Source organism: Ahaetulla prasina, chromosome 1, assembly GCF_028640845.1.
Source record: "Ahaetulla prasina isolate Xishuangbanna chromosome 1, ASM2864084v1, whole genome shotgun sequence".
NCBI classification, from domain to species: domain Eukaryota; kingdom Metazoa; phylum Chordata; class Lepidosauria; order Squamata; family Colubridae; genus Ahaetulla; species Ahaetulla prasina.
Genome location: NC_080539.1, coordinates 12,388,068 through 12,413,767, shown reverse-complemented (window position 1 = coordinate 12,413,767; position 25,700 = coordinate 12,388,068). Strand labels below are relative to the sequence as shown.

Sequence of the window (25,700 nt, the reverse complement as noted above, 5' to 3'; positions counted from 1 at the left end):
CATGCTAGGTAAAAGCATCTCAGATAACATTCGTTGGGAAGTTATCACCTTAATCTCTGCAAATAAAACTTGGCCCGATATTGCTCCTTCTTTCTGTGTGTGATTAGGACAGAAACAATGATCTTCGATGTTTGTCCAGGGCTTGAAATTTTTAAAGTTGTGTTGTAGGCACATTAATATCAAGAGGAAGAAAAATTGGCCACCAGAGGACCTTTATTGGAACAGGAACCAAAGCTGAGGAATGTTCATCATACTTGTTCTTGCATTATCAATTTTATCTGGTGACCCCATGTTTTTAGGATTATGAGAGCAGCAGAAAAATATTTCCCCCCCTGGTACGGGCAGTGCATTTGTAAAAATATCTCTCATAACCTTTCCTCGGGACCTCTTTTCTCAGGAGTGCAAAGCTGGAAACACATTATCTCCTTCTTCTATGGAAGGTATTCTGGTCTACCAGCTAAAAATGTTTTTCAGAATCATGGTTTTCCACGACATACCATATTTTTCGGACACACCTGACTATAAGACACATCTAAATTTAGAAGAGGAAAACAACAAAAAAAGGTTTTGGCCTCCCTTTTTTCGGAAATTTTTTCAGGTCTTTTCCAGTCTTTTTTCAGCCTGTTTCTGGATCTTTTTTCAGCCCATTTTTGAGGCTTTTTTCAGGCCATTTTTTCAGGCTTTTTCGGCCCGTTTTTTAGGCTTTTTTCAGCCCACTTTCGAGGCTTTTTTTTTTTTGAAAAAACGGGCCTAAAAAAGCCTAAAAAACAGGTAGAAAAAAGCCTCAAAAGCAGGCCCCAAAGCCTCAAAAACAGGACCCAAAAAGCCAAGAAAATGGGTCAAAAAAGCCCCTAAAACAGGCCAAAAAAGCCTCAAAAATGGGCCTTAAAAAGGCCCAAAAATAGGGTGTGCGGAGGCCAAAAAATGGCTGGCAGGTGGGCGGGGTTTGGGCAGTATTCGGTCTATAAGATGCACAGACATTTTCGCCCCCTTTTGGGAGACCAAAAAGTGCATCTTATAGTCTGAAAAATACGGTAAGTGCATTTTCCCAAAAGCAATGTGCAGCACCTTTAATTATAAAAAAAAATGTGTCAGCCCAGCCCTTGAAAGGTTTCCTCAGCAAGAAATGCATGCATCATCAGCGGCAGGTGCTTAACAAGTGCTATCAGTCCTGGGCCCAGCTGACTTCCTCCTGCCCTGAACCTCTTGCGTGCAAGTGGCTGTGCCTTATGGATGATGGGGTTGGGGTGAGATTGATTGGATTCTGTTAAATTTGGCGTGAGTAGAACTTGGTACTAGACAGAGATGTTTGTGATAACCCTGATGTGACTGTTTTGAGTTTGCAGGTGATTTCTGAAACATTTAGTGCAGTAGAAACTGACTCCTGGATGTTAAATTTTAATTGATTTGGGAAAGAACACCTTAGTTAATTATGGGAGCAAGGCAAAGTAGCTTCATCCCTTCATCTGTTGGACTAGGGAATGCCATGAATCGGACTCGGTACTTTTTTCCTGTACAGCCTAGTAGCACATGAACCAAGGAGTCTGCAAGCAGTTCTAAGCATGCTTTTGAAGCATGTCTTCCTCACAATGAGGGTCATAAAATCCGTTGTGATAAACCCATTCTTGGAGGCAAACAGCTAGAATGGATCAGCAGCACAAACTTTAAAGCATAATGTCGGAACTGTATCTCGGGCAGTTTCAGTGAAGATTCTTTTCTTCTCAAAATAAGACCCTGTGCCGTAGAAGATTTTATCCTCCTTTAGAGATCGCAATTCTGCAGAATTTGTAAATGAGGTATCTAGATGGTTTTCTGAAGGGCACACTGATGACTGTCGGAAGATAAAAGCATGTGCAAACAAGAATGTGCAGCATTTTTTCCCCCATCTTTAAATGTCATGTTGAGGATCACATTTCAAAACGTGGGCGAGACAGGACTAAGTATAATATTTATGTTATACTTTAACAGTTCTCCTTTATAAACCCGTAAATATATTAAGCCACCAAAGAGGTATTATACATCCTTGTCTTACTTCGTTCAACAATGTTGAACTATTCGCCAGGGACTCACTTTATTCTCTGGCATGCTTTGTTTCCATCATATACAACTCATCACGTTCAGCAGCCAACCTTCAATTTGCGGGAAACCATTCAAGCCTATTCACTTCATCTAACACTATCTGCATATCAACAAATGCATGGTAAACATTATTTCTCACGTTCATATATTTCTCAGTGACTTGCTGAAAAGCAAATGCCAGGTTTGGCATACGTCACGCTTGACATAAAAGTCACTCTGTCTTTCCATTGTCCGCTCAGCTATCTTGCAATCAGAATTCTGCTAAATGACTGCTCAGGTCCACTTAACAGCGTAATCCCCTTCAGGTTTTTGGTTTTTTTTTTAAATTTCTTATTAGCTTTCTTTTTCTGAAAGAAAACAATATCATTATAATTAATGATATTAATAATCAGGCACATATGCAGCCTTCACTCATAATTTAATATGCCCAGCCGTAAGGAAACCTTATCAGTATCTTAAGGATTTCTCCCTTTTCCTTTGTCTACATCCATAGCGCTACAATTCAACATTCACACAGAATTTATGATTTTATTCTTGGACAAGCGCCCATTCCAATTCCACTCTTCAACGTGATGGCATTTTTTCCGGGGTCACTCTCTTAAAACACACCTTGCAGCATTTCTGTGCTCCAGTTTCATCCCAAATAATATTGCCGCCTTTAGAACTGGTAGAAATGATTCCCAGTGGAACCTGGCAAAATCTTTACAAAAGCTTGCCATCATCCAGTTTAGAAAACTAATCAGTGCAATAGATTAAAAGTTCTGCCTTTCAGTATACCTTGAATGCCTTGAACTGCAAGATGGGCAGCAAATAAATTTGATAAATACAGCCTAAGACAGGGGTCGGCAACCTTAAACACTCGAAGAGCCATTTGGACCCGTTTCCCACAGAAAAGAAAACACCGGGAGCCACAAAACCCTTTTGACATCTAAAATGAAGATAACACTGCACATATTGTTTTTTACCTTTATGCTAGTATAAAAATACTTATTTATCCATGGTTGGCCTACTGGGGGTTGAAAAGCTCAATAAATTGTGTGCCGGCGGGTGTTGCACATTGGCAGTTCTGACGCATATTTTGAGTGATAGGGAGCCGCAGCAGAGGGATGAAGGAGCCACATGCCGCTCCAGAGCCACGTATTGCTGACCCCTGGCCTAGGAAGTATATTTCTTCTATTGCTCCTGATGACGGTTGATATCTTGTCCAGATGCCACGTATCGCTAAAAAAATATAATGAGAACTGGGGTAGGTGCCCTCAACTCCCCAATTCCCCTCCCCCTTACCCCCCACCCCCCACCCCGACTTCCCAGAACAAAATGCAGGGTATCAAAACTAACAATCATAATTCAAAATAATTCCTTAGTTATAATCTCTAGTCACCCCACACATAATCACACTCTCAATTCCCCTCTCCTTCAAAAATATATCTAATACAAAATATTTCCTAAATTTACTCATATGCTATTTGATATTTTTTTATCTGATACTTATTTTGAATATAATCAATCCACATTTTCCATTCTAAAATATATTTTTCTTGTGTATAGTCTTTCAAGTAAGCAGAAATTTTTGCCATTTCTGCCAGATTTGATACTTTGAGATGGAGTGATGATTAATGTACAGGGATTATTGAAGATGTGTAAATATAATTAATGTAGGGTCGGGTCTGCCCAGTTACCATTTTAGAACGATGGGGAGGGAGAAAAGAGGAGAGAGTAGGAGGTAGGAAAGAGGAGAAGAGGAAGGAAGGGGGGTAGAAGAGGGAGAAGGAAGGTGTAGGCTGGAGGGAGGAGAGGATGTAGATAAGAGAAGGAGACGAAGGTCTGGAAAGTAGAAGAAGGTAGAAGAGGGAAGAGTGTTAAAAGGGGGGGGGTGACTGGGCAAGCCCGACTAATTGTATATAACTGTACATTGGATGAGCTGTTTGATATGATTGTAAAAATAAAACTTTTTAATGGAAAAAAAAAAGAGAGAACTGGGGTAGGTGCATTGGATAAAACAGCTTTTTCCAATGTAGAGCCTTTCAGATGTGTGGAAGTTGCAGTTGCCAATTTTTTTAAATCAGAGATGACATGCTGAAAATACTTGGGGAGGGCGGTGGGGTGTCTACCAACAGCTGGGTTGCAAAATTCCAAATGGCCTCTAGGTGGCAGTAAAAGGGATATTACGGTAAAAGTTTCCTCTCTATGCTGCCATCTGCATTTGTTGCCATTGACATGTGTTGTAGCCCTAATCTTGAATTTAAATCCTGCATATAGTCTTTTTTTCCCCCATCCAGTTCTTCCAAACTCAGAAATCAGTTGCTGTTATTACTTGAAGCAAATGTTCATTTAAAATCTGTATTTCATAATATGGGGTTTGCTGTCTTTAAACCAATGTTCTATGGGATGGTGATGGATAACATCCCAGGGTAGCTAGAGGTAGTTCTGTACTTATTTACATAGACATTTTTTTCCCTCAACAGCCCTATTACCATATTTAAATGCAAGTATGTCTCTCTTAATTGATCTTTTTCAGTAGTTTAGAGATACTTTAAGCCTGTTGATCTCTGTGCATTTTTTTTCTGGTAGCAATACATGTAGCTATGGGAGTAGATCTAGAATTAGAGCACTTGTAGTTCTTTGGCTCTCTGTTTTTCTATTTTCTCTTTTATTCTTTCACCTTTGGCCTGCAGTTATTTACATGACAAATAACAGTTTATTCCCTGACTGTGACTTGTCCCCTTTTTCTTCTCTTTACAACCCAAACTGGTCATCAAAACCTGAGATGAGTAAACTCTTTGAAGCGTGTCTCAGGTTACTTTACCTGAATTCGTTCAAGAAGAAATTAGGAAAATAAAAGTATTTCTTTTCTTTTTTTTTCGGAATCTAATCAGAAAAAAATATTGCCCACCTGTCTCTTCCAGCCTTTTCCTTCCTGGTCCCTCCTCGACCTCTTTCCTCCTTTGCTAGTCTTCCTGATGACGTTCAGAAACAGCAAAGCGAAAAGGAAGGAGGGATTTTGCAACAGGAGGAAAAGGAAGAAGGCAATCAGTTGGGGGTTGACTGCAGAGGTGGGTTTCAGCAGATTCTGACCACTTCTGGAGAACCGGTAGCGGAAATTTTGAGTAGCTCAGAGAACCGGTAGTAAAAATTCTGACTGGCCCCGCCCCCATCTATTGTCTGCCTCCCGAGTCCCAGCTGATCGGGAGGAAATGGGGATTTTGCAGTAACCTTCCCCTGGAGTGGGGTGGGAATGGAGATTTTACAGTATCCTTCCCATGCCACGCCCACCAAGTCACACCCACAGAACCGGTTGTAAAAGTTTTTGAAACCCATCACTGGTTGACTGGCAGAGTCATATATGGAGGAGATGTTTGGGAGCCTCTTCCAGCTCAGCCTATTTGAACGTCACAAACGTTGCCAGCATCCTGTGACAAAAATTTGATTTGGGTCAAATCAGCCTCTCATCTCTGCAGCCAAATGATCAGGCCTCTATTGTTTTTTTTTTGTCCATGGGAAGAAAACAAAAAGGAAACAAAACACTGAAATGCTGAAAGCGCCTCCTCCGTTGTAGTCATTCAGTGTATATTTTGGTAGCAACCTGCCTCCTTTGCAGAGATGCACATCCCCTGAAATGCTTCGACTCTTAAGGAGTCCCAAAACTCAGCTCTCCGAAAACTCAAACCTGAATCGGCCAACAGGCACCTCCCCAAGCGACTCACCCTGACCTCTTTACGTTGCAGCCATTATTATACAGACTTCCTGTTGCCTCTTTCCTCTTACGCTCTCTATTTTTTCCCCCCCCACGGCCAGGTTTTCCAGCAGCGGCCTACGGACCAGTAGCAGCAGCAGCGGTGGCAGCAGCCAGAGGATCAGGTAGGGGAGGCCCTGGAGGAGGCAGGGCCAGGAAACGAGCCCTTTTGTGTGGCTACAGCTTTTTCCATCACTTTCCCTGATGTGCCTCCCCTTTGGGAAGGGATTACTAAACAAAACCACATGCTACAAACAGAGGCCAGGACATGAAAGATGCTAAGCCTGCGGAGCTGTTGGGTGGATATTTTATTTAAAAGGAGAAAAAAACAAAAGACATTTTTTTTCAGTTGTTTGCACTGGGTTAACAATGTCATATATTTCCTCTACTGCTAAGCTTCCCAACCGCTAGGGCAGCGAACTTCATCTGCAACTACTTAGGTTTGTAAGGAAGTGTTATTCTCAAGGACACCCCAGTCCAAGGCATAGATATTTGGAACCTTAACAAACTCCTCAAATGCGGAAAAATTCAAGATCAGGGCGCACAAGAATCTGCGTCAGCATTGGATCTCTGGAGGTGGCCTGTTGTAACTCTAAAGTCAAGAGGTTTTTTTTCTCAATCATTTGGCAGTTTGCATAGTTAATTCGTGAATCTGGAATAGGAGGGGGGGCAGGAATCTGTAGTTCCATCATTATAAAAATCAAGAGTTGGTTAGGATAAGTGATTCCAGCAGCAGATAGTCTTCCACTGCCTCTCTTCCCATTGAATCGTGAATGCTGTGACAATGATAGATATAACATTACATAATAACAGAGTTGGAAGGGACCTTGGAGGTCTTCTAGTCCAACCCCCTGCCCAGGCAGGAAACCCTATGTAAAAGGATTCTGGAGAAATAATAATTCCCAGTTGTTTCGCGCCAAACGATGATGTTAAGCCACAGTTGAGCGTGACGTCAGAACTGACAAGGACCATTGTTTGCAGTTGTTCAGCACATCAGGATCCAAAATTATAATTGTGGCTTGTGTAAACCTAATTTAATTGGGAAAATCTCCCAACTCCAGAACTGGCCCGATGCTTTAGAAAGCTGCAGGAATGGGGAAAGGATGGGGAGAAGCTGCCTGTGGAAAAACTTGGTCTGCTTGGATGTCTGCAGGCTGAAGCCACGGGTGGATTTTTAGCCCTCAGTAGGCTCAGTCACAGCATGGCGTAAGATTTAAATTGGGCTATAACAGGGGTCTGCAAACTTGGCTCTTTTAAGACTTGTGAACTTCAACTGCCAGAGTTCCTCAGCCAGCAAAGCTGGCTGAGGAACTCTGGGAGTTGAAGTCCACAAGTCTTAAAAGAACCAAGTTTGCAGACCCCTGGGCTATACCAGTGATGGCAAACCTATGCACGTGTGCCAGAAGTGGCATGCAAAGCTATCTCTCCAGGCACGCCAGCCATCGCCCGTTGCTCTTCTGGTGCTCCCCCCCCCGGCGCACGCGCATGCTCCCGTTTCGGCACTCTGTGCCAAAACAATTCACCAAGACTAGGCTATACAGTAGTGTGGAAATTGGAAGCGCAGCCTGGGATTTGAATTAGTGACCATTTACTCCAGGGAGAAATGATGACAATTCTGTCCAAAAACCGCATTTGTTCCAGACCCACCTTTTAACTCGGATATCATTTTCAGCATTTGTTACCTTTTGCAAACTCTGGGCCATGTTTTGTGAAAAAAACATTCACCCTTTTCTTTACTGTCCGCTCACGACAAGCTCCACGTTTTCCCCCACCCTCCATTGTCTGCCTCTCCCACTAAAGCGGGGAGGGGAGTTAAATCATCGATTTGCATTGGCGATTTAAAAAAAAAATGTCTAATTAAGCCTTTTGATTCCATCATGAGAAGGCTGTTAAGACTTACCAAAGCCCTTTTCTTTTCCTGCATTGGCTTGTTTACACCTTCAAATTCTTAAGGGCTGAGCAAGGACCACGGGTGGGCTTGCTGCTTTCACTGAGTTTTAACTGTTCCCTAATCTGCCTTGCTTGCTAATCTCTGTAGAATGCCTGCTGTCTTCTCGGCCATTTGTTTTTTTGCTAATTTTAACTGGGTAGTTGGGTCAGGGAGCAAGAAGCAATTGGAGACCACATTCTTGGGCCTCCCCGGTCCCCGGCCAAATGGTATGCATTGAGACCTGGAGCAAAGAATTGGGGAGGGTGGGGGGGCAGGCGATAGTTTTTTTTTCAGCCCTCTCCTGATGAAGCTTGTTCCTAGGCGTGGGACTTCCGTACCCATTTAGCTAGGTCTCTTCAGATCAAATTCCAACTCCTGCCCCCCCAAAATGGAAAGGGCTGCCAAGCATTTAATGCCCCCCCCCAAGAGAACTTGGGAGAAGGCTGGGTTTCTTTAGAGTCCAAAGTGAGATGTTTAGAGAACTCCGTTCCATGCAAACTGGCACTGCTTTCAAGGCTACAAAGGATAATTTAATACCATTTTAATGTTACTTGAATAAGGGGAATGATGTCCAATTTGAGCGCAGCGGGGTTGATTTGCTAAATACCTACGGTAATATTATTTTTCCTTTGGTATTTTCCATATTCTGCTTTTAAACTGATTTTACCCTCGATGCAAACAAAAGATCTGTGGTTTTCACACCCCTTTCCTGTGCTTCCCCCACCCCCTCCCCAATACAATTGCAGTTTTATTTTGCAAAGGTATCACAGATTTCCTCTTAGAAAAGTTTAGGCCATTAACTTTGAGATCCAATTTCGATTGGGATATTGCTGTAACTCACCTGCTTCTCTGCTTGAAATAATTTGCTTTTTTTAAAAAAAAACGCGATTTTGTAATTTGGTGGGTTTTTGTTTTTGTTTTTTAAATTAACCTGTGATACAAAACTAAATCTAACCCAAATTAACACCAATCTATATGGCAAGTGTAAAGATCAGTATGGTACCCTACTGGAAGACCTTTGTGCAAATCTGCTCCCGCACTCTGCCACTGAGGGAGAAAAAGATGCATATTCAGAAGGAGTTTCCCCCGCATCCGAGAACTTATTTGATAGCTATTGTTATCAAAGAGATGTGTAGCATTGATAGTGAAATGGATTCACGGCCAGTGGAGGAAAGCCGGTTTCATATTGGGGCTCAGACCTGATTCATTAAAGGAGAAGAGGAAATGAAGGGGGGAAAAAATGGAACCAATTGCCCTCAATTTTTGAGGATTACAGCAATATAACACAGCCGGAGCATATTACCTAAAGTTAAACCACATCCATCTGTATCATAAGGTGCACTAAAGTTAATGTCCGAATGGTAAGCCTTCAATTTACTCAGCTCTTAGGGATTTCCTCTTAATTAAGGGGATTGTACGGTGCCTGTGCTGAAAGATCTTCCCTGGTTATCAGTAGCTTGTCAAGTACTGATCATAAACCTCGAACAGCTTAGGCCCTGATTGTCTCTGCTGTTCTTGTATACCTGCTTCGGCTTGGCTTTTACAATCGGTAAGGAAAGGGCCTTTAGGTGCCACATTACCAGTGACTGGCATGGAAGGAAGGACTTGCTGATTTTGCAGCTGAGTTTCTCCTCAATTCCCATAGCCTTTAGAAGAGAACAGCAAAGGCAACTCTCTTTTAGCAGGCATTTATTAATTTTTTTTATTTAAAAAATTGATTAGAATAGAATAGAACAGAATAACAGAGTTGGAAGGGACCTTGGAGGTCTTCTAGTCCAACCCCCTGCTTAGGCATGAAATCCTACACCACTTCAGACAAATGGTTATCCAACATCTTAAAAACTTCCAGTGTTGGAGCACCCACAACTTCTGTGTGTTGTTCCACTTATTAATTGTTCTCACTGTCAGGAAATTTCTCCTTAGTTCTAAGTTGCTTCTCTCCTTGATGAGTTTCCACCCATTGTTTCTTGTCCTGCCCTCAGGTGCTTTGGAGAATAGCTTGACTCCCTCTTCTTCATGGCAGCCCCTGAGATATTGGTACGCTGCTATCTTGTCTCCCCTAGTCCTTAGGTGTTTTTAACCATAGATAGACGGACAGACAGACGTTAGCCACTTTGAGAGGAAAGGCAGGATTGAAAACTTGGGGATTCCTCTAGGGCAGGGTTGTCAAACTGGCGGTCCCTGGGCTGATGCCTCGCGTGCAGGCCACGCCCACCCCAGCTGCTTGAATGGGAAAAACATCACATGATGGCAATGTGACGCAGCGAGTTTGACACCCCTAGCCTAGGCCTAGGGGAATGTCCAAAAGGTTCAAGAGACAAGATTGCAGCCAGAGCCATGTGATCAAAACCCCTTTCCCTTTTCCAGTGCCCTTAAAAAAGGGAAGAGCCTCAATGTTGGAGTTGTGGCCACTGTCTTGACCAGGGGTCTCCAACCTTGGTCCCTTTAAGACTTGTGGATTTCAACTCCCAGAGTTCCTCAGCCAGCTTTGCTGGCTTTGCTTTGATGGCCGAGGGACTCTGGGAGTTGAAGTCCACAAGTCTTAAAGGGACCAAGATTGGAGACCCCTGGTCTTGACAGTTTCTTTCTTTTTAACTTCCAGTGAACATCCCTGGTTGGTCTAAATTGAATAAAGATAACATTTCTCCCAACAGTCCTTGGACATGGGTTAGGCTAAAAGAGTTGAGAGAGAGAGACTCGGATGATTCGAGGGTTGAATGACTCGAAGATTGGTTGGTTTATAAAATTTCCCATGCCATCCAATTCCCAATAAGTCTGGGGCAACTCACAACAACTAAACAATTAACTTTCCATGTTGCCTTCCCATCTGATAAAATTTGACTGGGGCCTGCCTGGTTGAGCACTCTAAGCCAGCGGTTCTCAACCTGGGGGTCGCGACCCCGTTGGGTCGAATGACGATTTGCCAGGGGTCGCCTAAGACCATCGGAAATATGGGAAGTATACTTGCGAGTTGAAGAATCACGCTCCAATGGTTGACCCCACAAGCCAGCTGCAGGCTCTTCAAATCACTAGCCAAATTCGGCTTCAGGCACGATGAATTAAAAAAGAGAGAAATCTTTGCTCTGATGTCTCCCTCTCAAGCCAGCTGCAATCACTCCCAATCGCTAGCCTAATCTGGCTTCAGGCGCGATAAACTTAATAGGGGAGGAGTCTCCACTTTAATGCCTCCGTCCTCAAGGCAATCGCAAGCAGTTCAGATCGCTAGCCAATACGCCTTCAGGCGCGATAAAGTCAAAACGAAAATAATTTTATGGTTGGGGTCACCACATCATGGGGAATTGTATTAAAGGGGTCGCAGCATTATAAAGGCTGAGAACCACTGCTCTAAGCAGAGCTGGCTTGTTCTGTGATAAAGTTTTATCTCACTGAAATCTTCAGTGAGTAGATAAACACAGAGATTTCTCTCTGTTTTCTAAGTAGGAAATGGTGACCTAGCTTTATTGTAAGCGCACTAAAAGATTTTAAACTACACCTTGAAACAAAATGTAATCAGTGGGTTCCAAAACTGTGCTGCTTGTCCCCTGCCCATTCTACTGTTTAATGTTTTAAATACAATTTAACTTTAAACAAAACTTAAAAGAAATTTGCTATTCTACAAAAACAAAATACTAGCTCCAGAGTCATCTGTGCCCAGAAATGTCCAAATTTTATGTTCATCAAAGGTTTTTTTTTAAAATATAAATAATGACAACAGCCTTATGGTTTGTTGATAAAATATGCCTGCTTGTCCAGAATCAGAAAGTTCAGGGCTAATTGAAAGTATCCTGATAGAAGAGAAAATCAGGCAAAGGAAGATCTCACACATTTGCCTTATAGTAAATTAATAGTTAATGCAATCACTTATTCCCGTTGCACCAACAATTTTATGTATGAGGAATTGCTCTATGGCTGCCATTTCTTTAAATGCTCCAAGTAAGTCTGCTCTCAAAATAACAAACGTGTCCACGTTTTAGCCCCAAAACATGATCCCATATATCTCTGTATATCCCTGGCTTTGGTATCCGCTTGAAAAAAATGAATGCTGTACTTATTCTCGACATGGTTAGAATGAACCAGGTTCTGAGTTACATTGGCATGAGCCTGCATTTTAGAACAACGACCTCTGAAGCAATTTCACTATCAGTATGGTATTTTTGTTCCAATATTGAAAAGATACAGATTACATGAAAAGTGGCTTCTCCATTCAGCTTGATGAGAGATGACACTTACACGGGTTTTTTCCTCAAATCACTTGTATGGAAAGGCAGTTCTGTTGATTGTCAAGATACTGTAGGATCAAGACGATTATTTCCTCTGGCAGACTTTCAGCATCTGTAATCTGTTTTGCTTTTCCCTCTGTGGCCCAGTTCAGATGTTTAACTATCAATTGCCCATGGAGTGGGCAAATGATTTCTCTCCCTCCTCCATGTAGTGAAGGCAGCGTGTAGAATGAATGCCCCTAACGGAGCCTTGCATCCACATTGGGCTAATTTAGGCCTTTGGGTCTAAACGATTCCAGGTGACAGTCCCACTTCACATTTTAATTGGTGGGAAAGTGGTCCACATTCTTCCATTCCAGAAAATGAATGTCCCTATTATCTGGTTTGGACTAGTCCCCTTCGTAGAGGTATCCGTTGCTCAAGGGAAGGTCAAATCATATGATTTCATTTGGAATTCCTTAGACGGGGGAATGTTTGGCAGGGGGAAAAAAAAACACTTTGTCAGATACTTCCAACATGGCCTTCTCCAGCCTAGTACCCTCTAGATGTGTTGATCCTCAACTCTCAGAATTCCCAGGTTGGTGGCAGCTATTTTAAGTCTTCTTGACGTTGCGAGCTTTCCCTTTCTCTTTCTCCTGGTTGGGAAACGAATGGGCCGGAGATCCTGCTCCCTGGCTCTGGAAGGGGGTTTCCAAATTAACTTACCCGATCCTATTTATTGTGGTAGGCAACCATTCCTAACCAGTCTTCTCCCATCAAGAGGCATTGGCTTATCAGTCCTGTCATTCTGGAGGCCAGCAGGCTGGAGAAGGCTGCTTTGAAGAGAAAAAAAAATGAAAGTTACTATTAAGTCCTACTTTGGTCCTCCCTTTATTTATTTGACCAGAGCCCCCCAAGGCTCCTTCAGTCCTCAGTTCCACTGTTCCGTACTGTCCTTTATACTTGCCGGCTGTAACACATCTAATGACATGACCTCGATGGTGAGTTTGAGCAGTTATGTTCTTGTTGTTTTCTCTCTTGCTTGGTTGGGGCTGCTGTGAGAGAGGGCAAATCTCTGAGGCACTCTTTCCGGCCTCTCTTACATTGGGACGTGCGCTCCTCTCAAACGCTCTCCCTGAGCACGCTCAGCAGGAAGGTTTGTCCACACCTATTAATCCTCTCTCTGTGTCCAGCTTCTTGTTAGTAGCAGCTGGTTGCATGTTTCCTTTGCTTGTTGAGATAAAACGACTCAAGGAACGACTCATATCCAACTCTTGAAAAATGTCTTTTTCTATTATTATTATTATTTTCCTTTAGTACACTTTTTTTCTCTCTTGTTTTTTGGTTTTTTTTTCTATTATTGCTTTTCCTTACTTTATAAAACTGAAACACTTGTCGTTCGTGAAACATCTCACATCTCCCCTTGCCTGTTCTTAGAGTGTCATGTATCTGTGGGACTGAACTAAATGCATGCCCTTGTAGTAGTCGTAACTGGTAGCAGTAGACGTAGTTGTAGAACATGCATTGTTGAGTTGATATTATAGGTGATTGTCAACTTGAAAGAGCATGATAATCCGAGGGTAGCCATGGTTGACTGGAAGAAGGATAGGCGCCTCTGTACCAGAACGTCTGCTAATTTCTTTGGAGCCACAGTACAATGTCCATTAATTTCCTAAACTTGGTCCTACCAAATTTAACTTGACGCATCATTCTGAGAATCATCAGTGCTGCGATGGCGGTAGTAGCTAATTGACTACATGGTAAAAGCAATGTTACTTTGTTTTTTGATTATAAAAGAAATTTAAAAAGAGGCAACATTTTAATGATAAGTACACTTCCTTGTGTGTAGTTCCCACTTAGGTCAGTGGGAGTTACCTACAGGTAAGCGTCTTAGGATACAAGACCAAGTTTCATTGCCATAAATTGTACAGGCATGGCTTCCACCTGAACGTCACCTATTTTAATATTAGATTAGAGCTCTGAATCCTTTCCGCAGAACCTAAGCTAGGCTGGGAGAGCAGGAAAACCGCCCATAGGAGATCATGAAGTCATGAAGCGTATGTACGACAACTGTCTGACAGGCTTTACTGAGGCACAAGGGAATTGGTTTTAGATCCAAAATACAAATTGGACGATATTGCAAATGCAGCCCTTGACACAAGTGATAAGTCACTCCCTTACCCTTCAGTTCCACCACTTGGATGAATTTTAGGAGAATCACCTCTCTTAAACTCTACGGGCGAACATTTCACGAGCCGCCAGCCGCCAATATTAGGAAATTTCCAAACAAGTATCACCATCTTCATCACTGAGCCTGCAAACTGTCTTTTTCTTTTCTTTTCGTTCATTTCCTTTTCTCCTCGTCCTTTCCTTTTTCTCCTTCTCCGTCTCCTTCCCGCCCCCCCACCTCCCTTGCATCCAGTTTTTCGTACTCAAGCTTCTCAAAAATTGTTTTCCAAATGAGCAGGAGTGGGCAAGGTTGGCAGATGGTAATTCAGGTCCTGAATGCCGCATTACATTTGCTTCGTGGCAGCTGCTGTTTTGTCAGCCCATCCTACTGAGGGGAGGCATCATACGTGATGGTTCCCCTTCTATCTTGTTCGGCATCTTCCCTGAAGGAACATTGGTGATTTTTAGCGTATTTGCTTCACAGATTGTGTGCAGTCTGGAGTCTAAGTTGATACACTGAGCTGAAAGAAGCCTACCTTAAATATTCTTTCCATGTGCATTTAGAAATTACTCTTGCCTCCCCCCAAATGACAAGCTCTGTCTCTTAGCTGAAGATCTACTCTTCCCTTACCGATAGAACGCAGTTACAAATCTTATATACCAGAGACACAATTATCTGCCTTGGCCCTCAGTGAACTAAATCAGGACCTGCTGTTTTCCATCCAAGGCAAAGGAAATTGGATGGGAAATGTATCTCAAAATTAGCAAAGCAGAAAAGAGTCTGGGAAGTTGCCATACTTTGTATGTGCTTAACCGCAGCACTTGAAAAATAATTAATCTTGTCAGTCAACACTTCTGTTATTGGAAAATGACAGGAGTGTTTAAAATGTCAGAAAATTGTCAAAAAAATGTCAGAAGAGTTGGTTTGGGTCCGCAGAATGCTGATGGGTGTCTTTGCAGGGACTTGTTGCAATAACTTACAGCCAGGTTGGTTGGTTGGCTTTTGTACAGCGCAAAGCAGTTACCTAGAACAGGGGTCTGCAAACTTGGCTCTTTTAAGACTTGCTGGCTGAGGAACACTGGGAGTTGAAGTCCACAAGTCTTAAAAGAGCCAAGTTTGCAGACCCCTGACCTAGAAGAACACTTTTTAAATAGCAGCATTTGTCTAACTAGAAAATGCATGATGTCTTAACCCCAAGCCATTCTGGCTAATCCCGACCTAATGTACCATCTGACAAAAAGTGTTTTTCAACCCTATTGCTCTTTGGGAACCGCTAATAATCACAGCAATTGCCCAAAGGAAAAAAAATACATGAGGCATCATAATGCTGTATTAATTTTGATTCCCATCTCATGTTGAAAAGAAAATAGTTGGCTCTGTAAATATTTCTTTTGACCCAGCAGGCAGAATGACATTGGGAAAACTTAATGTTTGTCTATCCGTTCAGAGAAGCACACCTCTCTGTCCCATAGAACAGGGGTCTCCAACCTTGGGAACTTTAAGACTTGGGGAGTTCAACTCCCAGAATTCCTTAGCCAGCTTTGCTGGCTGAGGAATTCTGGGAGTTGAAGTCCACAAGTCTTGAAGTTCCCAAGGTTGGAGACCCCTCCCATAGGATATGAGGCCAACATATATGCAGGCCAGGGTCTCTTTCAGTTCCCAGAAGAGAAATACATGAACATATACTCTCAGTCCTTATACGTCCCTTTTATTGATTTAATCCGTTTTTTGATTCCATCTCTAGGGAAAGACTCTGATGAAAGTGGCTTCATTCATCCATAGATCAAAAATTGCTTTGCTGTATTAGGACGTGGTCCAACGTCTTTCACAATGGGGCAGCCATAATAAATCTAATAAGTCAATAAAATTACAGAAGTAGTGGCCAACATTTATTGATGTCTATTCAGAAAGAGTGAGGGCCAGTATTCTCATCCCTCTTCGGTTGACTTGCTGCAAGCATCTATGGTGCCGAAACAAAATAATGTAAACCAGAATCCAGCCTCCACATAACTTGGCATACTATTCCAACATTCCAGAATCTGGTGTAAATCTGTTTGTGACAAGGCCAACTATAATGATAAGGGCATAGTGGAGCTTCTTCCATAGTATAGATCCGTGATGGCGAACCTATGGCACGTGTGCCAGAGGTGGCACACAGAGCCCTCTGTGGGCCTGCGTGCCATCGCCTGTTGCCGTTTTTCCACCAGGCTGTTTTTCAGGCAGATTTTCAGGCTGTTTTCAAGCCATTTTCAGGCCATTTTGTGGGCATTTTCTGGGCCGTTTTCAGGCCATTTTCAGGCTGTTTTTCAGGTCGATTTCCAGGCCTTTTTCCGGCTGTTTTCCAGGCCGTTTTCAAGCCGTTTTTCAGGCAGTTTTCCTGACCATTTTTGGGCCGTTTTCAGGCCATTTTTAGGGCATTTTCAGGCAGCTTTTCAGGCCATTTTTCAAGCAATTTTCAGGCCATTTTCAGGCAGCTTTTAGGCCATTTTTGGGCCATTTTCCGGGCCGTTTTCAGGCAGTTTTTCAGGCAAATTTCAGGGCCATTTTCAGGCAATTTTCAGGGCCATTTTCAGGCAGCTTTTTAGGCAATTTTCAGGCCATTTTTGGGCCATTTTCAGGCAGTTTTTCAGGCCATTTTCCGGGCTGTTTTTAGGCCATTTTCAGGCAGTTTTTTGGAAAACGGCCCAGAAAACAGCCTGGAAAACAGTCTGAAAAATGGCCAAAAATGGCCAAAAATCAGGCATGTGTGCACCACCCAACTGGTCTTCGGGTTCCCAGTGCTCCAGTGCGCGCACATGCACGCACATGCACGCATGTTCCAGTTTGGGCACTCGGTGCCGAAAAGGTTCGCCATCACTGGTATAGATAGTCCTTGACATTCAACCACTTGTTCAGTGACCATTCAAAATTATGACACTGCTGAACAATGGGACTTACAACCAGTCCATGGAGTTATGGCTATTGCAGTAATACGATCGCGATCCGGGTGCTCAGGCACCCCAGCTTGTGAATACATCGCAATCACATGATCATTATTTGCAACTTTCCCTGCCAGCTTCCCACAAGCAAAGGCAATGGGAAAGCCATCAGGGAATGTTGCAATTTGCTCCCCGACCCGCTGCAGTGCCTGCCCTGCCCACCCGTGTCCCCCCACCTGCCCACTCGCACTCCCTAGCACCTGCCTGCCACCCTCCTTGCAGTACCCACACTTACCTGACCAGTTTAGCCTGGAACTCCCATCTCTTCCTGATTTATTTATGTAGGAAAACACTTCTAATTTTAGGATATCATAAATACACTCTATTTTCTTATTCCTTTCTATGCTGTCTTATGTTTTAAGTCTGTCTGTTACATGTCGTGGTCACAATAGTTATATATCTATATACTGACAAAATAGTCCTATAATTAATTAGCATTAAGTATTTGGATCTGTTAGTATTTAACTGTTTGGTACTTTTTTCATAGTTTGAACCCTTTTATTTACAGTTTTTCTGTTAATCTTCTAGAAATGTTCTATCATATCTACTTTTGAGCTTTGCTATCTTTTTTTTTCTTTTTTTACCAAAACTATCCAAATAGCTAGTCAGTAACTGTAATTATGATATTACAATATATAGGCTGAATTCCAAGTCTCCATCTGCCATAAACATGCTTGCATAAAATTGAGGCAGTCCTCTTTTTGTTTGTTTGTTTTTCGTCTTTGTAACACTGAAGTTGCATATTTTAAAATTTAAATTTTGGAGTCCCAAAGTTTCATTTTCAGACCTTTGACCTCTATTTTTCTTCTTTATCATTTAAGTTAGTTCCAGCGCAGAAAGTTGTAGGCTAGATTGCAACCCAATGCTGGATGTTGTCACAGCAATTGTAGTGCTTAAAACGTTTCTTAAAAATATATAGATGGAAGAAGCTACCCAAGAGCTGAATTTCACAGCAGCCTTTTCCAGCTTGGGATCTACCAGCCTGCTGGACAAAAGTTGTAGCGTTGCCCATCTGGAGAGACCCAGATTGAGTAAGACCTGAAAGACTTCCAAGTCTCACCTCAGCTATCTTATCCAAGATGATTAAGCTAGAGATCTTTGTCAATATATACCAGTGATGGCTAACCTTTTTGCCGTCGTGTGCCAAAAGCGGGGGGAGCGCGGGGGGGGTGCATGCCCATACCCATAATTCAATGCCCCTGCGTGGCCCCCCCCCGCACATGCACACGTGACACACACACATACCCCATACTCCCCGCGCTCCACAGACTTTCTTGGAGCCTGGGCAGGGTGAAAACAGCCTTCCCCACCTCCCCGGAGGTCCTCCGGAGGCTGGAAACGGCCCATTTCCTGATGCCCAGAAGGCCCTTTTTTTCGCACTCCCGAGGCTCCAGAGGCTTTCTAGGAGCCTGGGGAGGGCAAAAACGGCCTTTCCCATCTTCCCGGAGGCCTTCCGAAGGCCAGAAACAGCCCGTTTCCCAACTTCTGGGGATCCGGAAGGCCCAAAAATCACCTGGCTGGTGCGCACATGCGTGCTGGAGCTGGGCTAGGGCAATGCTTGCGTGCCCACAGATATGGCTCCGCGTGCCACCTGTGGCTCACGTGCCATAGGTTTGCCATCACGGGTATATACATTGATCAAGAAGCATTTGGTTATCCTTCAACTGCAGACATGATATAGTGAATTATCTATATGAGTAAGAACCCTTTGTTGTCCTTATGCTGTGGGCCTGGATGCAGGGACCCGCTGGCCAACTTGTTTTAAGCCCTCTCATTAATTAAATTTTGGAATTTGTCAGAACAAGATGTGCTACCTACCAGCTTGACTGGCTTTCAAAAGAAGTTGAACCAATGCAAGAAAATCAAGGTTTTAGCCTTGGTGGCAGTGGAACTGCCTCTGAAGGCTATCTATAACACTTGGTTTATCTGATCTTGCACTTGTGGGAAAAACTCTTAATAATAATAATAATAATAATAATAATAATAATAATAATAATAATAATAATAATAATAATAATAATAATAATAATAATAATAATATTTTAATTTGTATACCGCCCTTCTCCCGAAGGACTCAGGGCGGTGCACAGCCAGAATAAAATACAAAAAGAACAATACATATAATATTAAGAACAACCCTTTAAAAAACTTATTCAATTGGCCAATAATTTAAAATACAATAACACCCTATAAAATTTACAAAAATTTAAAAACCCATAAAAACAAATTAAAAATTTTAAAATCAAGCCAGTCCAGCTAGACGGAATAAATAGGTTTTAAGTTCGCGGCGAAAGGTCCGAAGGTCAGATAGTTGACGAAGTCCAGGGGGAAGTTCGTTCCACAGGGTAGGAGCCCCCACAGAGAAGGCCCTCCCCCTGGGGGCCGCCAGTCGACATTGCTTGGCTGACGGCACCCTAAGGAGTCCCTCTCTGTGAGAACGCACCGGTCGCTGGGAGATAGAAGATGGCAGTAGACGGTCCCGTAAATATCCTGGTCCTAAGCCATGGAGCGCTTTGAAGGTAGTCACCAATACCTTGAAGCGCACCCGGAAGACAACAGGCAGCCAGTGCAGTCTGCGCAGGATGGGTGTTACATGGGAGCTCCGAACCGCTCCCTCTATCACCCGCGCAGCTGCATTCTGGACTAACTGGAGTCTCCGGGTGCTCTTCAAGGGGAGCCCCATGTAGAGAGCATTGCAATAGTCCAAGCGAGAGGTCACGAGAGCATGAGTGACCGTGCATAGGGCATCCCGGTCCAGGAAGGGGCGCAACTGGCGAATCAGGAAACCTGATAAAAAGCTCTCCTGGAGCAGAGCTTAAGAAGAAAAACAAACTCTTAACTAATAGAAAAAAGCTAACCTAGTATACCTTATTCCCTATGTGGTTTTAGAGTCTGGGTTCTCTTAAGGAAGTCGATGGGGAAACTAACTTAAAATCATAACAATTTCTTTGTTAGGGAATCCATTACTGAATATCTCTCAAGTTACCTTGTGAGATATGCAGCTGTACAATTTCTTTTTTTGGCCATTTTCTTCTTCCTGAAAGCCTCCACTCTATCACACAATGATGTGCAATTGTCCACCATTGTGCTACTCAAGTTCTGACCCCTGCTATAGATATTTCAGTAGATTCTGTTGATGGGTAAAACATTAGCTTTTAATCACTTTTGGTTTTAATTCAGAAGCCAGGGCACTTGACAAATCACTTCCAGCAATAATTAGTGGCCAGCCCTGAAGTGCAGACTTAAATATGATATAAGTAAATCCTTAATGATGTAGTCACTAACTTTTAATAGCCATTTCAATCAGTGGAATTATTCTCAATGGGCAAACACTCCTCCTATGCAATCTGCTCTGACTTGCAGGGTGCCTCATTTCACACACTTCACATGTTTCTGAATAGCCCTGCGACTAAAAAGACCAAAAATCACTGTATGATATTTTTACTTTGTTCTTAGTAGGCTCTGGAAAAGCCTTTACCCAAACTAAGGAACATCATCAGTGCTTAGTGCAAGAATCCTTTATCAAATGCCGAACTGAAGTCTAGGTACAGTACAGCCACAACATTGCTTTGGGTCACCACTTCAGTCAAAATTACTCCTCTTCATTTCAGCCTTGCTAGAATGAAAGTCGGGGATGCGAATATGATATCTTTTAATCTAGATCTTTCATGACATCTCTATCTAGATGAAAAACAGCAAGGGTGGCCTCCCTTAACATTTAGGAACAGCCTAAGGAGCAGAGTGGGAAGACTGGAGATAAAAGTCTAAAAGCCTTTAGATTTAGATTGCCATTTTTCTGGAATTTGGGGAAGGAGGTTTGAATCCTTCTCATGTCTTTAATGCTGTATCAAACCTATTTTAGGACTTGCATTTTTTTTTTATGCAGAACTTTCCTAAAAAAAAAAAAAAAAAAGAGGCAGAAAACCGCAGTGTAATTTTCAATATTCATTACCAGAGGAAGCTCCTGGGATCACACAAAGAAGCTGTGGTGGCTCTTTGTACTGAAAAATACTCAAAAAAGTCCGGCCCAAAGCGTTAGCTTCAAGAACAAATTGATTGATTGCTGGTTATTTTTTTCCCCGTTTTTTAACACTGGCGTAACAATTTTACACTAGCTCAGCAATTTTAGAGCTTTAATTGAAGCCTTTGTTGTTCACTATTTTTTATTACACCCCTATGATTTTCTTTCATCAAATGATTCAGGAGAGTCACCCTCATGTACTGGATTTTTGATCATTGCTTCTGAGACTGTTTTGGCCTTTCAGTCCTGTAGGCCCAACCCTTGTTCTCAAAGAAGACATCCCGCTCCCACCTTCAAACAACAACAACAAAAATCCTATAAAAAAACCACCTCTGAAGCCTCTTTGAAATTGTACTTTTGTGGCTGTGAGGCAAAGGTTTCTAGATAGTGGACCTGTGCCAATGAATTATTTCATAATATTTTTAATTGGGATTTTTCTTTCAGAAACTTTGGAGCAGACTTCACTCAGCCCCTTTCGTCTAATTATAGCTGTCAAAGCATCTATCCCCAGTAGTGAAATCTATTTTTTTTTACTACCGGTTCTGTGGGCGTGGCTTGGTGAGCGCGGTGTGGCTTGGTGGGCGTGGCAGGGGAAGGGTACTGCAAAATCTCCATTCCCACCCCACTCCAGGGAAAGGATACTGCAAAATCCCCATACTTTCTCCACTCCTGGGGCAAGGATATTGCAAAATCTCCATTCCCACCCCACTCTGGGGTCAGCCAGAGGTGGTTTTTGCCGGTTCTCTGAACTGCTAAAAATGTCCGCTACTGGTTCTCCAAACTATTAAAAAATTCCGCTAACGGTTCCCCAGAACCTGTCAGAATCTGCTGGATTTCACTCCTGCATATCCCCCAGTTGGCGGCCTAGAAAACTCCCCTAGATTTTGTGTCCCAATTCAGGTTAGACTGCCAAACCTATCACTCCAACCAGCACAGTTACGGGGGTGTTTATAGCCAAATCCTATTGTCTCCAATATGGAAAACGCTAGGATGTAAGAGACTGGTCTGTGGGTAATAACTTCTGCTGGAAGGAGAGAGAAAATGCTCATCTTCTAGCAGACCTCTCCTCCCCCCACCAAAAAAATAAACTGATGGCCAAAGCCCATTTATCCATTTTGTTCCCTAGAGTAGATAGTTGGAGACTTCTTTGAAAGCCCACAGCAAATCTCAAAGAGAATGATGTCCTCTTCTTTCTTCCTTCTATCGCCTTTTATTCAGAGAGGGGGTTGTTTGTTTCTTTGGAATTTTTTAAAGAAAGTAATTGACTCCTGGCAAGTGCCAAACAAATCCCTGCAGTTTTCCTGCCAAGATTTTGCCTTCTTGCTAAGGCTGAGAGAGAGTGACTAACCCAAGGTCACCCAATTGGTTTTATGCCTGAGCAAGACTGGAACCCACAGTCTCCAGTTTCTGAGCCTGATGCCTTGATCTCTTCACCAAACTGCCTCTTATTCAGAGACTCATATCCTGTAACCCAGGGGTGTCAAACTCAAGGCCCGGGGGCTGGATCCGGCCCACCGGGTACTTCGATCTGGCCCACGGGGCTGCCCTGGAAACAGCGAAGGACTGGCCTGCGGTGCTTCTGCCAGCGAAAACGGGCTCCCGAGCTCCGGGCAACCCTCCTGCAACCCTCTGCCAATGAAACCGGATCTCAGGAGCCCATTTTGCTGGCAGAGCACTCGAGCCACCACAGGCACCCCCAACACGAATGACGTTGAGCTGGCTACGCCCACCATGGCCACACCCACCCCGGCCCCCAGAGGTCAAACACAACCTAGATGAAATTGAGTTTGACACGCCTGCTCTAATCCAAGAGAACGTAACTAGTTCTTGAGTAATTGATCAATGTGGGTAATTAGTTCTTTTTTTCTTTTTTTTAAATTTGGGACTAGCCCAGTTTAGAGAAGCTAACTAGCTGATCTTTTCCATTTCCTTTTAAAGTAGAGGAGTTTTCATTCCTATAATTGATTGCCAATAGATAAGGTACTCATACTTTCATTGCACCCTTCTGCTTCTATCACACTCACTTTTGTAACACCTATATAAGACAAACTTCGATTTCTCCTTGGCCACTTTTAACAGATTAACAAAATTGGAAGGGACCTTGTAGGCAGAGGTGGGTTTCAGAAGGTTCTGACCAGTTCTGGAGAACCGGTAGCAGAAATTTTGAATAATTTGGAGAACCGGTAGTAAAAATTCTGACTGGCCCCACCTCCATCTATTGTCTCCCTTCCGAGTCCCAGCTGATCGGGAGGAAATGGGGATTTTGTAATAACCTTCCCCTGGATTGGGGAGGTAATGGAGATTTTGCAGGATCCTTCCCCTGCCACACCCACCAAGCCACTCCCACAGAACCTCCTTGACTACGAAACCCATCTGGGGAATTTCGTATTGAAAATGAGTGCGTTTGGTTCTATGCACCCAACCAGAGACAGAAAATTCGATGCACCAGTCCTAGGGAAAGCCATCCCCAAACAATGAGCGCTGGAAATTAACATAACGCTGAATAAAGCCTCTGCTTTATTTTAAGTTGCCTATTTTTCTACTATTGTACAAAAGGGTTCAATTTAAAATATAACAGGGATGATAGCCTGTTAATGTGTTACAGTGGGAGGCCAGAATTTCAGTTACCATGGCAATGGAGTTCGGTTCATTTGTTTTGTAGATGAATAATTACTACGCAATTAGAGTAGGCTAAAAATAAAGGGGCTCTTTCTTCCCAGTCCCTCATTAATATTAATAAAAGGCCTGTCCAGGCTGTGATAAACAATGCAAATCTGGTCACCAATGGTTAAAAAGAAAAAAGAAAGAAAGGAAAGTTAGGAATAGACATCTTTGGAGTGAAAAAGTAAAATGTGGAGTGAAAAAGTAAAATGGTTTATTTTTGTGGCTTGATAATAAATAGCACGACTTATTCCTGTGCTGGCTCATTACTTTGCTTTTAATAAAAAGGTAGCCGAAAATAAAAAGAGAGGCTAGATGTCAAAGATATGCGATAGGCCGCAACCTCAGAGCTACTCAGTGCTTTTTGTTTAGAATTCAAGGCAAAGCTTGTGAGATCTCATAAATAGGAATAGACAAGAATCAATTCAAAACGTTTACGAGGAATAAATAGAAAGGAAAAGGATTGGCTTTGGAATGGAAGGGAAAGAATCTAGGCAACCTTAAGTTTTTTTACAGAAGTAATTTGAAGAGAAGCTGAGATTGTTCACTGTAAATGAAGGCTTGTGCTGTCTCTTTTGCACAGAACTGTTCATTCGTCTGCTTATGTTCCTGCCAGAGAGATTTCTTGCTGTTAAGCACACTTAGGTAATAAAGTTGTTTGCTGTCTAGCTTCTGTTAGGAAAGATGTTGTCAGTTTGGCTGAGTTCAAAATCTTAAGCAAGACTTAGAAAAGTTAAAAGAGAGACCAAACGGACAGACACCAGAAGAATGGCTGGAATTCCACTTCACTTCTAAAGGCTATTAGAACAGAATTGTGAAAGCTCATAGGTGTTTCTCTATCCATTCCTCTTATAATATCAAAGCATGTCAAGGCATGACAGTCATGTGTTCCTCACACCTTCTCGCTTTTTCCAAGCCAACAACTGCCACATGTTTTCTTCAAGATCATTTCTGTACTTCTTTACATAATGGACCCATAGATAAAGTTTAAGACATCGTAAAACAAAGGGCCCACACTGCCCACCTCTCCAAAAAAGGACAAATCAGTGAAGGCTCCTAATAAATAAAATAAAATAAATAAAAGGAATAGAAAATATGACTTGGCAGTTGAAAGAAATAATATAGATATCACCCCCAAAAATTATTTTCAGTCAAGCTCAACTCTTGGTGATAATATGGCCACATCCATGTTTTCTAGGTAACAGTATATACTGTAAGACAAGGGTCCCCAAACTTTTGGACCTCAGGGACCACTAAATTCATAATTTAAAATCCTGCGGACCACTAATATGATCTGCCTAATGACCAGCTGGGTGAGCATGGCTAGGTGGTCATGTGACTGGGTGGGTGTGGCCAACTCAATGTCACTCACATTGAGGGGCGTCTTGTCAGCCTCTACTCTCCCCTCCCCACTGAGCCACTCCTTGCCTGCCCGTCTGGGCTCCTTAGGGTCCCAACAGGCAGGAAGCAGTTGTTGGAACTAAGCAGCCACCACGAGAAAGAGTTGGCAAAACAGTTCAGTTCAAATTGGATCTGACCAAGAAGCACCTCACTGAGGACTACGAGCATAAACTTTCCAAGTAGAGGGAAGACCTGCGGGAATGCAAGGCCAGGTACCGGCGCCTGGAGGCTCAGTGGGCTGAGATGGTCAGCCAGTTCCAGGCCATGAGGCAGTCCCACTGGAACAAGGCCCTCTGGCTCTTCACCACCACCAGCACTTCCCTCCAGCCTTTGCCCAAAGCCCTGAACCAGGAGGCCGAAGCAGACCCCAAGTCAGAATTTCGACCCACACAAAAAGTCCCCGAAGGGGGAGACTCTCTGCAGCAACACAAATGTTCATTGCACGTATCCAGCCCAGGGGCCGTAGTTTGAGAATCCCTGATTTAGTACAATACAAAAAAAAATGCAAATAATTTTTCTGCGGATCAC

General features: G+C 42.9%; 1 protein-coding gene across 13 annotated transcripts in view; it reads left to right on the top strand.

Annotated features, from left to right (window-relative positions):
- The window catches only part of MSI2 (musashi RNA binding protein 2), a 689,043-nt gene that overhangs the window by 622,431 nt on the left and 40,912 nt on the right, over positions 1-25,700 (top strand). For all 13 annotated transcript variants that reach the window (XM_058164225.1, XM_058164223.1, XM_058164221.1 and 10 more), the window contains one exon: positions 5,875-5,937. In XM_058164225.1, the coding sequence (XP_058020208.1) occupies positions 5,875-5,937 (63 nt within the window). The remainder of the gene's footprint in view (positions 1-5,874; positions 5,938-25,700) is intronic.